Genomic DNA, 18,366 nt, shown 5'->3' on the forward strand with positions numbered 1-18,366 from the left:
TGATTCAAGTTGTTATAAATTTTCTCTTGCTAAATTTAGGTTTGCCTTCAACTCAGATCAGTTCCATCTTTTCCCAAAGTAGCCCAATTTACATCTTCAGCGTTACAGGCACAACTTAGCTCTCTTTTAAATAATCTAAGCAATATCTTCTCCTTCAGCAGCTACACTCAAAGGTTTTGAATCAATTGGAGAATGACCACAAATTAAAGATGACATTGTTAAGCAGACATGCAAAGAACTGTGTCTTCTGCAAAATAGCATCCCCTGTTTTGCAGCAGTGCTCCTTGTACCATTAAGCAATGTGCTGGAAAGAATGCAAACGGTTTTACAGAGCGGGCACCTGAAAAGAAAGGTACTTAGAGCATGAGGCCAGAAGAATGCATCTGGTCTGCCCTTCATATAAAAAGCAACAACTGTACTGCCCTGCCATAATGGAAATGCGTGCCTTCAAGGTTAGTTGATAGAAGTATTCATGTAGAAAATAATGAATAAACCAAAGACACCAGAAAGTTCACATGTTATCATCAAGAACCTGATCAAGAAGCAGAGTCTTTTAGCCTTCATTTTTTTGGACCAACCATTATTAACTAGGAACATCACTAGCAGCAGAATAATTCAACTTACTTTGAAGGAGTACTAGCGGTGCTGTAAAGGTCTAATTGTGCATCCCCTCTGCAAGAATCAGTAAAAAGTAGCAGCTGTCTTTAAAATAACCGATAAAATCCTTCAAGTAAGATTGTGTACAACAGAAATAGTCCAAGAGAGACCTCTGTGATTAAGAAGAATAAAGAACTGGATCTGAAGAGAAACGGCTAAGGGTGAGGATGAACAAGACAACACACTATGAAAATACTCTTTAACTTTATTCAGTCAAGCGATTCCTATCTCAGGAATTAAGTTTCTGAAACTTACCTGCTTTTATGATAGAAATAACAGCAAATGAAGAGAGAGCTGACCAAACTCTCGAGAGAAATGACTGGAAATGGGACGTCCAGCACAGCTGCTGAACAAGGCAGAATATAACATATGAAAAGAGATACAGGCATTAAAGTGATTTCAGGTGCAGTTAAAGTCACTTGTAAAGACCTGGTGGGAAAAAAATGAAAAAAAAAAAAAATGTTTTGTATTTAGTTTTGGGTTACAATGAAAAATTTTGCCAATAGCATGAAGGAAAAATCAAAGAAAGTCTTTTAAAACAGGCTGGTTTACATAGGAGGGAAAGCTTAATATGAACAAAGAAAATATATTTTGCTGTATTCCTTCTTTTCTGAAGGAGTTGGTAATCTGCTTGGACTCGCTTTAAAAGTGTCAAACCACAGCACCCAAGAAACTGCCTGCTATTCCTCCAGGTGGTTGCTTTTAACATGACTGAACCACTCACTTTTCCATTAATTCCACACCAAAGATGCTCACCTGGCAGATGAAGATCAAAATACTATTTTGAAATGGCAGAATTTGTGAGCATCCAGGTTTTACACACCCAGTTTCTTCCTGTATCTTTCCAAAAAGAGTTCTAATTTACTGTCAAGCTAGCTGTAATTATGAATGCTCTATCACTATTACTCTGACCAAGATGAATGTTCTGGAAACAAAATCCATATAGAAGTAGAAATATTTGTCATGGTTTCTTGAAATGCCATTATCTTCAGCGAATAGCACAACAATAGACTTCAGATATAGCAACCAAAGTGTTGCTACTACGTTTCTACTGTTCACAGTGAATGGAAACATTCTACGGTATCCTCTCTTTTCATTTTCTCATCCAACAACCACTCCTCCTCTTCCTTTCCAGCGAGGAGAGTGCTGAAAAATTTTGGGTTTGTTGGTGGGTTTTTTATTTGTTTATTTATTTTTCTTCTTGATAGGGCTTTGTAATCAAAAAAGTTTGGTAGCTTTTGGCTTATTCATCTTCAGCACCAGGAACTGCAGCAGCATTTCCTCCTTTGCTAGGATGAAGTAAAATTGATGGGGGAAGAACTACATACAGGGAAAAGTTTTCACGTGGGCTGCATTTAGGCGGATAACTGCAATAAGTGACTTTTCAGAAAGTTAAGTGCTTAGCTCACAATATGCCTAGCAGTTCAGCAAAATCCCATGAGATTGATTGATTCTCAAAAGCTGCCAAAGGCCACTCAAAATCCTACTCCAAATGATTTAGGTTCAAGTCCATTGACTTTTGAAGATATTTGGAATTCTAAATACAGCAATTACTTATACCACTGCATCACTTTGCCAGTTCTCGTACAGCTGTAAAGTTAACCTATTTTTACTTAAATTCCCTTTGAAGATTAACAAAAAAGTATCCCTGCTAGTCAGTCAACATACTCTCCTCCTCCTCCGGCTCCTTAAAATCACCTACTAAAATATTTACTTAATTTCTGTAATAAGTAAATAAATATTATAAAGTTTCTAAAACTTTGGAGAAGTCTTAATGGAGAGTTTACTTAATGTCACTAAGGAATAGCAAAGCTAGGCAAGCCATATTGACAAGACCGTCTTTTTAAAAAGTAGGCTATCCTGTTTTTGTTTTTTACCATTTCTGTTACAGTGAGAGTGACACTAAGCACTTTTTTCAAGAACCACATACTTTGAGATTCCTTTACTCCACCTGAAAAGTTTCCAAGCACTACATAGTATTGACTCCAGCTCTGAAGTTTTCAGTATAACATTCTCAAAAAATCAGAGTTCAAACACAGCTCTTCAATAGCTAAGAGGGCATCCAGAGTAATGTAGTTTTTTACATGACATTTCTCTCATGTATTTGGATATCATACAATGAATGCCATGAAACACAATGCTTAACCCATTTGTTTTTCCAGTCACGCATCCCGTTGAGTGGATACTGTAATTAAAGCAGACACTTTTCTCACAGAGCAAGGACATCAGTGGGTGGCTGTTTTAGTATTTACAGCACCAGTTGCATACAATACTTAAACACATGGTGACTGCTGAGCATGTAAGAACTCCATTTTAATAAAACTATCCATGCTGAGTCTAAGCTCTCCTTGAACCAGTATCCATAATTACAGAACCCAGTAACTAATGACAACACATCTGTGGCCCTTCTGCGGTTTTCTTTCCTGTCCAGTTGTCTCCTGACAGGCCAACAGGCTCTGAAGAGAACCTCCAACAAGGTTCTAAGAAAAACATTTCAGTCAGCTCTTTATTTCCTCACCTTTCCATGTCTGTACAAGGCAAAAGCAGAAATGGATGCATGCTACCCTTCTGCTAACAGAACTTTGGCTGTTCTTTGTCTTTGATAAAATAATTTCATCCTCTTGTTAGTCTTAATTACCATATCACACAGTGTAGAACAGCTAATTGCACACACTGTCCACACGAAGACAACAAATACCTTTCAGATGCCTTATCTATCTACTTTTCTCTCCTGCCTGTGCATTTCATAACAGAGCAGCAATACAAATGCATTCAACTGACCTTCATCAGATCAACCATCATTTTACACATCAACGTCATTACTGCAAAACCTTCCTCTCATCTTCTCCTAAACTGACAGCCTTCTGCACGTGGTCATCTTTTATGCTGCCTGCACTGGAAAGGTCCCCAGGAAGGTACAGCTGTACAGACTGAACAAAACGTTTCATTTCATCTCCAGGGGATTCTCTTCAAACTAATGAGGCCTCTTTTCACTTTTCTAAACATTTTCTGGGTTTGACCACCAAAGCAAGACACTCAAACCAGGTTAGTTTATTTGACTCTTTTCTGAGCACATTATTTTATCTGTCCTTAACCACTTCACTAAAGAGCAGCACTAGAAGCCAAGCTCAGCCTTGAAATACAGGAAGATCAGCACAGCTGTGCAAAGCCATATCATTTATTTCATCTAATGCAACGGGTCTTCTCAAAGTGGATGGCAGAAGCAGAGACAGACAGGCTCTGCCTGTTTTTTTTTAGATCCTCAGCTAAGACTCAAGTAACCTGGGAACAGTTCATACCTGTAACCCCCTATGCCTTTCAGAGAGACACTTGCTCGGGATTATCTTCCCCCACTCCCTAATTCTCATGCCCACACCTTCCTGCCACAGTCACATACCTTGGAAGCTGCAGCCACATTTTCCTACTTCTCTCTTTTCTGAAGCAAGTTTTCCACCAAACTCTCTTCTCCCCCACGATGCCATAACTCACCCAGCAGCATGATCTTTAGGAGCTTACCTAGATTCTGGAAAAACAGTAACCTGATGATGCAGAGAGGCTGCATCCCTCTAGCATGCATGTGCAGGTGCTTCTGCATTTTTGAATTTAGTAGACCCTCTTCATAAATAAGCAGAATACCTCAGGGACAGAAGCCAAAGGATGTCTGTGACCACCACTGCCCAGGTGAAAATGTAGAACTAAACAGTCAGATTAATAAGATCACAGTTTGCAAGTAATTAGGAATTTACTGTTCTAGCGCCACACCTGGCTGCTTTTTACATGTCCTACCTGTTTGTGCCACCAAGTGGGTCCAACCACTCCAAACTGCTCCAATCTTTTCATGAGAGAAAAACTGAGTCTCTATCTTCTTGGGCTCAACAAGGAAAATCTCTTCACTCACTAGCTGCCCATGTTTGTTGCTACCCCAGACGTAGAGGTGTCCTTCATCTACAACAGACAAAGAAGTAAAACACGTTGAAAGTGACATACATAGACAACACCACATACGTGCTCTGCCTCAATGATTTTGAGGAAAGGACAATGTCTTAACCACTTACACACAATTAATAATTAGAATATCAGTAGTTGTAGATCACAGCAAATAATGTAACTACCTTCCAGCACCTGGAAAGCTCTGACAGTCTCTTTAGAGGAGCTGCAGGCTCCCAGCTCTTCTTGTAGCTCTCCTGCTGCCTTCAGCTTCAGCAAATTCACTAACTCCCCCAAAGCAGGGACGGTCTAATGCTCCTTGCCCCACCTTGCTCAGTCAATTCCTAAGGGAACATGGCATGGCTAAGAAAATATAATCAAAGCAGATACTACCCATCAAAGCAAAATCAAAATATCATGACTCAAGGCACTGCTACACAACTCCTGAGACTTCTGTAAGCAATCACTTTTCTTCCCCATCCTCTTTGCAGAAGCATTTGTGCAAGTACCACTCCAGGATTCCACCCACAGGGATAATTATATTTACAGAAACATCCACACTGCTTTGTGTGGTTCCCCAATCTAAGTTGGAGTAGCTCACAGCCTAACAACCAAATGACAGTAACAAGAGAATTGTTCGGATGAGTCCTTCTGCAGATATCATACATCATTAGTTCAATCTTTTCAGCACAAGATCATTCAGCCCAGGTTCTAGACCTCTGTGTTATAAAACAAACCATAAGCAGCACATAACTGAGCTGTATCAGACCTCCTGAAGGTAGGCCCTTGTCCCCCTGCATGAGCAGAAGAGATACCTTACACACCTAGGGACAGGCCCAGAAAGACCACAAACCATAACTGGCAGCATAAAGTTGTTCAGTGCACAAACCCACAACACTCAAGGCTTCTAGAAGTCTCTCACTGACATTAATAAATTCCCTTTCAAGGTGAAACAAACACACCTTTTAGAAAGAAAAAGGACATGACAGAAGCAGCTTGTTTCAACAAAGAAAAACACTATGGCCATCCACAAGGCATTTTCCACAACTAAAATACACTGTCTCGTTGCCTGTTCCTCTGCAGAAGGTGCATTTAATTGATCCTAAGAGGTGTCACATGCTCAAACCTCATCTCATTTCTTGAGTAGCATTTTAAGTTTTGTTAAAACCTAAAGACTTGGCAACAACTTTTTTTTTTTTTTTAATGAACTGCCATTCATGTTTATAACAACACACTTCAACAGTTACATCAAAAACCTCCTGATTACTGGTGTTTAGTATCCCACCAGCAGGCAGCTCACAAAACAGAGCCAAAGAAAATTACGTCATTGAGCATGAAATTCCTAGAAAAAAAAATCCCCAGAGTGATGCTCACTTTTTAAATACTACACTCCACACTAACTTTAAAAGAACAGGCATCTTTAGAAGCTAATGCAGGATGAAGGGCAGCATAGCAACACATTATTAAAAGTTCTGGCACCTACTTTGTTATATTTGGTACCCCTGTTGCCAAATAGACTGCTCTCAAATAAAAAGCAAAAGCATGAAAGAATGATCTGTTCGCTCTCTAAACGTACAGAGTGTGCTAATTAGCTATAGCAGATTCTATTTGTCCTGACAGTTCTTCACTAATTGCACACAGACTTCGAATCTCAGAATTCAGTGTAATTGACATCTAACATCTCCCCATACAACTAAATCTCTCTGCATAAGCAAATACTCCAGTACTTCATTTAATGACGGCAGAGGTACCAGATGGCTGCATATTTGCTAAGAACTTCTCCTTATGAAGTTTGGTATAGAGTTGTCTTCAATGTATTTTCCACACTTCAGAATTGCAAGATTACAGATGAAAAGATATCCGTTCCTCCTTCTCCCAGTATGCCAGAAAAAGATTCTTTATTAGACTTTCACTACCAGATATTTAACATCCAGCACAGAAGCACTGCCTCGAGATCAAAGAACAAATGGCACAAGTTATGCAAGTGCCTATGTGATCAAAGCAATTTCCTGCAGCTTTTAATAAGCCTCTTGCTCTTACACTGCCTCACACAGACAAACACACTGCCATAGTAGAACTGCCTCAGATCTCACATTCCCACACAGCACAGCCATCATTTCAGGTGGCAGAAGCAGGATAGCCACAGCAGCCTTTCCTGCCACCTAATATGCCCTTTCACACAAAGGGTTGCACTCAGGCCAGCACCCACCCAACCAGAGATACCTGATGCAATGTCACATTGCAGCTGCAGAAGTTTCCCAAATCCCTTCAGAGTTTCTTACCACTCAAAGCCCAGACCCTTACTTATTTATAAGGGTTTACTTATTTATTTATTTATAAGGATTTATTATTATTATTTATTTATAAGGATTTACCTGACCCTATGAAGGCAACACACAGATCTCAGAACTCAACAAATGAATCCAGGTCTTAAAAACCATAGAGTTCTCACAATCCAAAACCACTACAAAACAGCTAACCAGCACTACGCTAGATCAAATTTCACCAGCCCAGCCAAAATTGACAGAACTATCCAGAGCACAAAACCCTTTTATAAGTTGAGATGAAGACTTGCACTTCTGTATCTAAGTCCTACCTGTAAGTGACACGGAATGATAGGAGCTTGCAGTAACTCTCTTCACTTTTACATCTTCCAGGCCTAGAGAAAAATCAGTCTTATAAAATTGCTCAAGCAGATATCACTTCATGCATAGATATAAAATACAGAGCTGTATCAAGTATAATTAATACCATGATAATGAATTTTATAACAAAAGCTTCTGCTTTTCGGTCACAGATACTGCAAGACTCAGTATCATTTTTCCCCATAGATTATGAACTTGTATGCCCACTCTGTTTTAGATAGTCAACTACATGCTTATAATACCAAGTGGCTTTATAACAAAAAGGATGCTACATATTATTCAAAACTGTAAAGGTGTAAGAGCAGAAATACAAAGAAATTACATTCCTGGATTACCTGTCACTTCACAGGGTTCCTTTGCAGACAGGAAGAGGGGGAGCATTTTTCCTTGGTTGGCACGCTTCGCCCGAGATGCCATGCCAGTGCCCCACTGTAACGCCAAGCCACTCTCTTCCCAGAGCAAACACAGAAAAGATTAAGACACAATAACCACTAACAAAATAACTTAACTCATTAATTAAAAGGTACATCCACTCCATTTTCACTAGTTGGAATTATACTTTAAAAGCCTGTTGTGCCAAAATCAGATGGCACCAGAGTTATCCATATGTTTAGGATATAACCAAGCTACAAACAGTTCTAGCGTCATTGTACAGCTAACAAAAAAAAGCTAACTAGATACTAAGCTGAGGCCTTTATTAGGAAGTTATCAAGGACTCAGTAACAGGATTCCCTTCTCTTTGTGCTAATGCGGTTGTGCATCCAGCACAGAGAAGGAGTAAAGGAGTAAAGCCACTAGTCTTCTGCTCAAGAACTGCCAAAGACTTGACCTAGCCCTAAATCAAAATGTCTTCTAAATGCAGAGCTCAGGACAGCTTAATTCCCAAATATTCATACAAGCACCAGGAATGCCACTCTTCTTCCAGGTGTCTCCTCCACACCTTCAGTCAGACTCCACTATCTGGAATCCATACTGAAGTTCACGTAAAACTAAACTGAAATAAAAGAGTGTGTGCAGTTTGTTGTTGCAATGCAATCACGCCAATTGCAAGTTTTTGAGTTCTTATTGTTCCATGAACAAACTCAAAGTCTCTAAGAAGAGCAAAAGAAATATTTAAAAATTACAGCCCTCCAAAGCATACACACAGGAGACGACAGAAGAAAGTCAGAGGAGCAGATTTTCAAAGGTGCATGAGTGAACTCTGAGTAGGTTTCTTCTCTCCCCTCAGTAAAAGAGCAGATTGATTTTTTTTTTTCCAGGTGTCTATTTCAATTACATCATTCAAACAGCCATATTTCAGGTGCAGTATCATTTTGAAACATTTTATATAAAATTAATTCTTTTGCATATTATAATTTAAAGAGTTCAATATACTATGATATTTTGATTGACCAGAAATATTTTTTCCAGGAAAAGTCTCCTTTTATACTTTTCTTCAGAACAGGAGAAAAGAATCGCATGAGTTTTCCACCCATCACAAAAACACCTTGTTCCCAAACTTTCAGTTCTTGGAGAACAACTTTTCACCAGAGATTTCCAGGAAGATGCTTCTAGCACATTTACTGTCCACACATTACAGCTTTCTTTGTTTGTTACTGAAGTGACAATACAATGATAACATTTACCTGTAGCAGCAAGGGCATGTCTCAGTCCTGCAGCAATATCCACCACTTTCTCTTTCAGGGACTGCTCAAATATAAAAAAAATAAAAAAATAAAATAGCAGTTTTCATACTTTTTGCTTATAGAAACAAAATACGACAGACACATCAGTGGAACACTATGAAACTAGTTCTCACAACTCCAGCCTGCGTGTCACAATGTACACCAATGTTTTGTACTACAAACGAAGTGCATTCTGGCCAAAAAAAATTAGTAGAAACATCTTTAAATATATATATATACACATATTTTATATATATATATATATATATATATCAAAGCAAATGATTGTGCTGCATTGCAGCAATAAATGAAAAGGCACAGTCAAAATCCTCATATAAAAAAAAAAAAAAAAAAAAAGGAATCCTGGCAATACAAAACATTTGTTTCTTAATTTTAACTTCACATTCCTCAACAATTACACTAAAACCTCCACAGCAAATACTGGTGACCTGCAATAAGTTCCAAAGTCCTGTGATCCAAACAATACAGCAGATGGGCAACCTTCAGCATAGGTGGTGCTAATATCTTGCAACAGAAGACTATACCACAGCACGTGTGCATTAAACAAGTGAGTTATGTCTGCACAAAGCAAGTCAATTCTGGTATTTCCCCAGTTCTGATTACCCTGCAAAATTATTTTTCTTCTCGTAGACCATACACTACATGAAACAGATGGCATCAAGTCCAAGAACTGAACAGGACACAAAACAAAAGAGAAAATGTTCTGGAGTAATGAATGGCTCCTGTGGTCAGGGAGGAGACAGATTCGAATTAGCACTGTCCACACCATCACTTTCAAGGCATCGTACTGGAATGATGCTCCCAGGAAAAGTCAAGGATATAGAGCATCAGGTGAGGTAACCCCTAGTCACTAGCAGACTACCAGTTGTCCTCCCTTCCTGCGTTAATCCCAGATCATCACAAAACTCAGAAACACAACAGAGTTTGGCATGAACCATGAGGCTGTTTCTTGTCTGAGCATCCTTCATGCTCCGAGGTTATCACTTGCGTTACACGAGAGTTCATTTGGATGGAAAAGAGTTTCATTAGTGTTTCTCAAATAAGGAGCTACAGTGTAAATTAGGGATTAATTAGAACACCTGGGAGAAATTTATTTACCCTGTTAGGCTTGCAGTCAACATTAAAAAGCCTTTCTGATATTACAGGAGTCTCAGTACCTACTACTTAAAAACACGTTGAAGCAAACAGTTTCAGGCTACATTGTGAGCTCCCTACTCACACTCAGCAGTACCACTCCTACAGTTAACACCATAAACTTCCACGAGTTACAGGAACAACATGAGCTACGCTGCCAGAATCCAGCCTTTAGCACTTACAGGAGGTACTGGACAGCAGAGAAGTTGTTAAGTAGCTTTCCATCCTATTTCCTTGGAAGCTGATACTGTTTGATAAACACGAATTGAAACAATGTAGTTTTTGGTTCCTTTACATGCAGAAGCATAAATAATCTTAGTCTCAAAGTATCTAACTAAAGTATATAGTCTCAGTTTGATTTTCCTGCAGCTACATACTTTCCCATACTGATACTATTTTGGGAATCACCAAGCTTGATTTCATCTAAAGGTTTTTAAGACCAGGAAATAATACTACAGTTCTCACTGTGGGAAATAAATTTGTAGTCATAAATGCACCTGAAGAATAGCACATACTTAAAAAAAAAAAAACAGAACTGCACAAGAAGCAGAAGAGCAATGTACCAGAAGAATTGACATCACTAATCTTGTTGAACTCTATCACACAATTTATTTTTTCAGGGTGGATTACTGCTAGGCTATTTTGTTTTACAAGGCATCATTCAAATAGTTAAGCACAAGCCTTGAACAAGGCATGCAAAGGTATGAGTAAACTCCAGGTAGCAAAACATATCTGGTCTCTTACAAACTTGAGGCAAAACTTCAGCTGAAGTCAAGTCAGATGGTTTCATTAGCTTTAATGTCACTTCACGTCACCTGAGCATCAGACTTGCTCTGCAGATGTCATCCAAACGTATTAATGAATTGTTCTAATCACAAGTGAAACAGACAGCTTTCCATAACAAGTGGGTAACTTCTTCAAACAAGGAAATCAGCCTTAGCTTCTCATTTCTGAATCAATGACTATCTTTGGTCCTTTACTTTGTAAATTCATTTCATCAGATAGACTCCTTCAGAAACAGTTGAAGGGCCGGGCTTAAAGCTGACTGAGGTCGCCACGCCTTCAGTTGCTGTAAGCAACATAACACTCAGAGCAATAAAGCACAATTCCTTTTAAATCTTTACCTCAATCTTTTGTGGAGTCAAGCATGGACCTGAAATCTGAGGAATTCCTAATTGTCCAAAAGCATTAGACCCACATGACAGAACTACGCCAGTTCCTGTAAAATAAAGTGTTAGAGTCTGATCAGCCTATAAGTGAGCAAAAACAAAGCACCGTAACATTCCATCAGGCAAAAGTATCACAGTGAAACAACTCAAAAAAGACCTAGCGTCTCCTGTTCCAAAGCCGCTGAGGACACAGGCTTCTTATTTTACACATCACGGTTAGTAAAGTAGATAACAAGGTGATACAAGAACCAGGGACTAACTTAGTTTGCAGGTAGCTTAGAAGTTGTGAGTGCCACGCACTGCACAAGCAATAGCAATGTGGAACTTTCGGTGTGTTCTCTACATCACTATTTCCCCCCAGCTCCTAGAGAGGCAGACTTACCTACTAATATGATTGTAAAATCCCAGCCACAGGCAACTTCTTTTACATGAAAGCCAGACAGGGCAGTGCACAAAGTGAAACGCAGTACATCTTCTGTGTGATTCAGTCCCAGCTGCCCTTCTTTGTTATGGCCACACACAAAGAGTTCTCCAGCACCTGGAATAACAAATAAAATTATGTCCACGTGACAGACTAAAAAGCAAAGTCTATATGCCATGAGATCCTGTGACAGGCAAGGACAACTGACTCTATCATTTTAGGCACTGCAGTCACACAAAAAGTCACACGCCTTCTCCCTCTCATCCTCAGTACAGGAAAATTGACAGCCTTGTATGAAAAGCTGTTGTATGAAATAGGTAAAGGAACAGTCCTCACAAATCCATTAAATAACCACGGAAAATAAACAAAACAGAGAAAATTCCCCAGGATATTGACAAGCATCAGAGGAACTGGTTTTGCAACTGAAAATTTGCAATTAAGCTCAGAAACAAAAGCCAAAGATAGATGGCAGCACCAAATCAACAGGGAAGCACGTCTTTCTTGTCTTTCTTTCAGGCTGTCGTACGCTCCTTGTGAGTGCGATGTGTTTACCAGTGATAACTGCAGAATGTCCCCCTCCTCCAGTAATGCTCTTAATGTCTTCACATTTGCAGGAAACATCTTTCAGTGACTGAGGTATCAGCACATCCTCTTTATGACCAACACCAAGTTGTCCATAGCTGTTTGCACCCTTCAAATACATACACAAAGAAAAAAAAAAGTTAAAAAAAAAAAATTAACAAAAAGAAATGCACTCAGCTCTGCTCCTATGAACAAACAAGGTCATCAGGAACATGTCACACGTTAACCTGCAGTATTTGCTCCTGAAAATCCCCCAAAAGGAGATCTTCAGCCCTGCAGCTGTTGCATAAGGCCCCCAAAATTACAGACCACGAATATCTTAGATCTGCTGCTATGAATGCTGCCACTGCAACCCCACTGTTGCAAGAAATATGCTGGAATAAATCACAGTGAGACTAAATGTAAGCTAATAGAGAAACAGAAAGCCTCGTAATCAGAAAGGATTACCACCTGTTTAGCTTTCATCCTAACGGTTCCTACTCATCACCAAGATGTAATTCACGCCAATAATTTCCAGCAGTACATCCCCAAAATAAGATGAGAAAGACACGCTACCTTATTCTGGAACCCGAGCAAGGAAAGCAGAACAAACTCTTAACTCACAGCGGGCAAAATGGAAACAGAGCACGTGTTGATAAAAACAAACCAGAAGCCACTAAACCAATTCAGGTGTCCAGTCCCAAAAGGGCACCTTCGGCACCGCCATCTCGTACCCACAGATGCGCTGCCCGGCTCCCCCCGGCCGCACCGCCCCCGGCACCCACCTACCCAGGCGAGCAGCACCGCGGCCATGGGGCCGGCAGCCCCGCGTCCTTCCTTTCCTTTGCTTTCCCTTCCCTTCCCTTCCCGCCCCACGGCCGCCGAGGAGGAAGAGGCGGAGCGGGGGCCGGCTCCGGCGGGGCCCCGCCTCAGCCCGAGCAGCCCCGGAGCCGTTTCAGCCGTCAGCGGCCGTTGGGTAACGGTCCCCGGGCACCGGCCGTTGGGTAACGGTCCTCGGGTACCGGCCGTTGGGTAACGGTCGCGCCTCACGCGCGCCGCGTCAGGGGGCGACCCCCTCGCCGCCCCCCGCCCCAGTCACCCCTCACAAAAAGAGGAAAAATTCCCCGGGGAATGAACGCACGGGGGCAGAAGAGCCGAATCAGAGCTTAAACACACAAAATCTTAAAATAAAGGCGTCGCTCTCTATTGACTGTTAAAGTTTCCACAGTCACAGAATCACAGAATCCTCTAGGTTGGAAGAGAGCTCCAAGATCGCCCCGTCCAACCCCTGACCTAGCACTAACCAGCCCTCCACTAAACCATATCCCTAAGCTCTACATCTAAATGTCTTTTAAAGACCTCCAGGGATGGTGGCTCCACCACTTCCCTGGGCAGCCTATTCCAATGCCTAACAAGAGTTAAAAACACACTATTTAAAAATACTTAAATTGTTACTGCTCTATGCATAGGCAGAAAGGTTGGGTGTGTGAAGCCAAACGTAGATGTTAACCCTGTGAAAATGCATCCTCTATTACTTTTAGCAGTACTTACACTTTTTGTTACACGGGTGCAAATAAAGACATAACTGCTGTCTTTTCCCAAAATATTTGAAATCAGGTGCTAATTTAGGAGATGTAAGGTTTTCTACTCAATGAATACATAATTCAGGCAAAGTCTTGTAGTAACACAGATCTACGTTTCAACAACATAATAATCCAATCATGTTTTAAAATGCAGCTGAGTTATCACAGAAGCAGACAGCACATCCTCACTGCTCAAAGACTGCTTCTTCTTCAGGAAGAGGCAGCATCTAAAATCTATTTGAAGGTGTGACAAACTGTAAATGTTGTAGACCACAATTCTAGAAATTAAGAAAGTCACAGGAAAATTACATCAAGTCTAGATACACAGTGAATGTGTTTGGAAAGATAGGGCCAGTGACTGCTTATGGGGCAGATGCAGCCTACCAGAAGGCATATGAAACAGTCATTATCAAGCACAGAGGTTCTCGAAAGCCCTTTCCAATTCCCAAAAGACTTGGACCAACATCTCCAGTGCATTTGCAATTTCAGTCAATGTTGCCAGCGACATCCACAGGTGCAAACCGTGGTTTTTCTGTTAAGATCTACATATGAAGAATCAGTGCCTAGCACGATACAAAACACACCCTATGCATCGCAGATCTTCCATTCAAACATATCATTCCCTGTAGAGATATATTCATTTCATAGACAGGGTGACAGGAACAGCAGGCAGCGCAGCTCTGTACAGCTACACAGGATGCTTGAAACTATTGTAGGACACTGTTTCCTATCAAATGTTTGGATCTTTTCATTTGCTTGATAGTGAATACAGGTGTTCAGGCTTAGCAAAGAAGAAATTAAATCCATCTTTGTGCAGCTTGCAAAATCAATGACGTGACTGAGCTGTCAATGGGATATTTATTCTTATAAAAAAAGACATGGGCTTTAGCCATATCTAAGAAGTTAAACACCAGAGTTTAAAATGAGAGCCATTTTAGAACTGGGCTTCACTTTGTCCTGTGAAGCCATTTTGAACATCGAATTGTAATTTGGAAATGGTTTTAGGCATTGCAATAAGTCACTGTGTGATGGCTTGCTATAATCTTGGCTAAATTTATTCAGTGAGGAAAAAGGCAAATGATATTTCTTTAGTGCCTTCCCTCAGGTGCAATACCAGGGACAGAAACAAAAATCCTGACTCTGAGATGACAGCAAATGACTTGAAATAAGCAGAATTAGGATTTCATGCAACAGCTCTTTATCTCTGCCTTCTACTAGAAAGATGTTAATCAGTACAGTTGCAATTTTTTAGGGGAAAAGATGATCTCTCTGAAAATGGAGATTTGGCCCCTCCATTTTATCTTAATGAGCTTCCCAGCTATTTGTGTCCTGATGCCTGGATCCTAATCAGTCAAGTTTTCAACTTAATAGCACAGGCATAGAAGCCCTGATTACTATAGCTTCTGTGCTATAACGTCTACAGTACTGTAAAATTAGCAGCATAGACTACTAGAGTCAGACAGACATTTCCCTGTACCAAATTATTCTGTGACTGCCTCATAAGCCACCCTCTGAAGCATCTGCTCCCAGCCCTGATCCACAGACCACAGCTGTGGTCCAGTCTGGTGATTTCTCTAGTCCTCTGCTAGTTTCTGAAAAGGAACTCTAGGACTCTTTTATCCAGGGAGGATAGAGGTGGAGGAAATGCATTCTGTAAGCGACTTTAAACAGAGAAACAAATAAAGTGATTATCCATATGGGCCATTCACTCTCCCACTTGTAAAGGCAGGTTCTGCATACAGCAGGTTACATGCCTAGAAAGAAATCAGTGGGGAAAAGAATAGAGTTGCTGAGCACACCACACTGATGATGGGAATGTTTAACTTCCAGTTGTTTGCCCATCTTGCTGAGGGCATCGACGTCAACATCCAGCTCACGTCGTAGCTCGTTCACCATGCTGGCAATGCTCTTGGTGCCTTTCAGGATCTGCACACTTTGAGTATATGGGTTGTACTTCATGCCAAATGGGTGCTTGATAGTTTTTGCAAACTCTCTGTTCAAGCAAAAAAAGAGAGGGAGGTTAAACAAAAGACAAATGCATCCTCTGTGTGCAATCCGTATCAATAACCACTTTTCTAAACCACTTTCATGATAATTATAATTACTACATAGTTCATCATCTCCTCCATCGAGTACATGGGAGACCAAGCAAATATTAAATTCAGCTTTCCAGCCCCAGGAAAGGTAAGTATTAAAACTGTACTAAGAATGAAAAGATTTGATCCTGCTGCTAAGAGATGCACGAAGTCAAACCTGCTTCTACAAAACAGGGAAGAAAAACTGGACCTCATCTTTTCTTTTGCTTCTTCAAAACTTTCAGAAATAAAGTAAACCTCCTGGAAAGTTGTAATGAGACATTCTTGCTTGCAGGTGACCTTTGGATGAAAAGGCTTAACTTTGGCACTGCCAGAGAGCAAGTGCTGGGTAACATAATGTGTTATCGTGTCAGAGGAACATCACCACTAAAAGAATCCATGATGAAGATGACAAGAAGCAAAAAGCGAATAAAAAAAAAAAAAGTATGATGTGAGGCCATACTTAGTGCATTGCTTCTTAAAACACGTCTGCAGATGAATAGTGGTTTAAGCTTAATGAACTGAATAACTCCGAAGGGTCATATTTCACCAATAAGGGTCAAAAATGGGGTTCTTCAAACACAAGACTGCTTTACAAACAAGAGCAATATTTTCAGAATCTGGTTAAGCCAGCAGAGTCTTAATCTCAAAATAGGTTACTTGGAACCTAAGGTTAAGAAATACCAGTCATACAATGCTTTCTGAGAACACAGGAGCTGCTCAGCATGCACCCAAAAGGACACTGCCCTGTAATTAGTGCCACACTGAATTCACCTAAAAAGTCATTCCTACAGTAGGTACTGAGGAATTGGTTGTGTTTTGTTTTTTTTTTGGTTTGTTTTCCAAAAGTATTTTTAGAATTATACCTCATAAAAATGGCAGAACAGTGACAATAATAATCAGTTATGAGCAAAGAAAGGAGGGAAATAAGCAGTGGATGTTCTTACCTTGAGCCCACTAATTGAAGAAAGCAAGCTAGCCCCATAAACTCTTAGCTGTCCCTCTTGCTTGCACACCCCAAACTCTACAGGGAAGAAGTAGCACTGAAACAGAGAAGGGAGTAAAATAATTCAGCCATCTGCAAAGATGCTGTGGTGAGCTAGATGGGGGCATTTCTATTTGCAGGTGGTGTCAAACAGTTTCAGATGTCATACAGTCGTTGCTTGGTTATCGCTCTCACATATTGAAAGAGGCAGGAACCTGAATGGAAGGGTGAAGAACCACAGGACTGCACATTTCTAATAAGCAAGTCAGATAATATAGTTCATCCAGGTAAGATGGAAGCTGTTAATCCCAGTAGGATCACAGAAATTTAAATCTGTTTTGAGAAATATTGTCGTGACATGACAGGTTCAGCTTAAAAGAAACACTGGACATAGAGGACCTTGGTGAACGACAGCCATTACAGCTTGTTCCTCATTTGCTTAGTGTTTAAAAAAAATAATAAATGTTTAGTTCACTGGATTTCACGATTCCTGCAGGTATATGGCAAGGAATGGTATTTTCTTAGATTCTGCTCCCAATGAAGATAGCAACAATTTTACCACTAGCTACAATTGGCAGGGGGGAGGAGGTGCCCCTCATCTGATGCCCCAAGCGATGCAAGACCAATTTCCCAGAACTGAGCAAAACTGAGTCCAGCCAAAATAGAGATGTGGCCTAGGAGCTCATGGCAGGTATCACTGGAAAAAAAAAAAAAAATATATATATATATATCTCATCATCTTTCTTCATTGTAGAGTGAAAAAGCAACACAATTGAACAGATACAATATCTCATGTGAAACATTAATAGCCAAAAGACAGAGAAGTATCAAATCAAAAGACAGAACTATCAAATCAAGTTCAGCTGAAAGCAACCAAGCAGGTCATACTAGCTCTACAAAAGTAAATACACTCAGATTTTTAGATGAAGATGTCTAAATTTAAGATCTAAGCCGCACATTTATAAGGCAATCAAATGTTAAACCAGCTTTGCCTACAATGACACCACTAGGAGTTCTCCAGTAACCTGCTGTGCTTTTGAAAGTCCCATACTTCTGAAGGTGGCACTTGAGCATGCCAAAACATCATTACATTCAGCATGAAGGCCAAGTCTTCAGCACTTTTAAAAATAAGTTTTCTTGCTGGCATTCTTGAACAGCCTTTGAGTAGCTTGGCTTCATGATGCAAGATTCAAAAACATTACCTTTCAGGAAGAGGGACACATCTTCCAGCTGGGGAATATTGTCCTCCCTGTACCCACAGTATTTGGTGAGCAAGGGCAAGTTTTTAAGGTACTCTCTGCAGGCATGAGCTGGGTAAAACTTGTTAAGCTCTCGGTATACAGTCCCCCAGGTCTTGATCTCCTCCTCTGTGAATTCATTCTTGGGAACCGGATCACCACTAGAAGGAGAAGAGGACAAAAGGACACGCCTCGATAAAAGGTTTGTAAGGATGAATCATTTCCTTACTATTATTGTTTAACTTTCATATGGCTATGACACTTGGTCAGGTTTAAGACTTCACTA

General features: G+C 40.4%; 2 protein-coding genes across 2 annotated transcripts in view; both read right to left on the reverse strand.

Annotated features, from left to right (window-relative positions):
* SERGEF (secretion regulating guanine nucleotide exchange factor) overlaps nucleotides 1-13,088 on the reverse strand; it is a 138,691-nt gene extending 125,603 nt beyond the window's left edge. The window contains 8 exon segments of the mRNA XM_084521969.1: nucleotides 4,444-4,602; nucleotides 7,181-7,243; nucleotides 7,565-7,678; nucleotides 8,855-8,915; nucleotides 11,173-11,267; nucleotides 11,600-11,755; nucleotides 12,191-12,329; nucleotides 12,989-13,088. Coding sequence (XP_084378095.1) covers nucleotides 4,444-4,602; nucleotides 7,181-7,243; nucleotides 7,565-7,678; nucleotides 8,855-8,915; nucleotides 11,173-11,267; nucleotides 11,600-11,755; nucleotides 12,191-12,329; nucleotides 12,989-13,012 — 811 coding nt within the window. The 5' untranslated portion in view covers nucleotides 13,013-13,088.
* Nucleotides 13,089-14,015: 927 nt separating this feature from the next.
* On the reverse strand, nucleotides 14,016-17,891 carry LOC311438082 (tryptophan 5-hydroxylase 1-like; the record flags this gene model as incomplete). Its single annotated transcript, XM_084522131.1, is given in 6 exon segments — nucleotides 14,016-15,775; nucleotides 16,069-16,202; nucleotides 16,805-16,900; nucleotides 17,412-17,426; nucleotides 17,428-17,539; nucleotides 17,839-17,891. Coding segments are annotated over 6 exon segments (657 nt in total). The 3' UTR covers nucleotides 14,016-15,528.
* Between the last annotated feature and the right edge of the window lie 475 nt (nucleotides 17,892-18,366).

This window comes from Aythya ferina (assembly GCF_964211825.1).
Source record: "Aythya ferina genome assembly, chromosome: 5".
In the NCBI taxonomy this organism is placed as follows: Eukaryota; Metazoa; Chordata; class Aves; order Anseriformes; family Anatidae; genus Aythya; species Aythya ferina.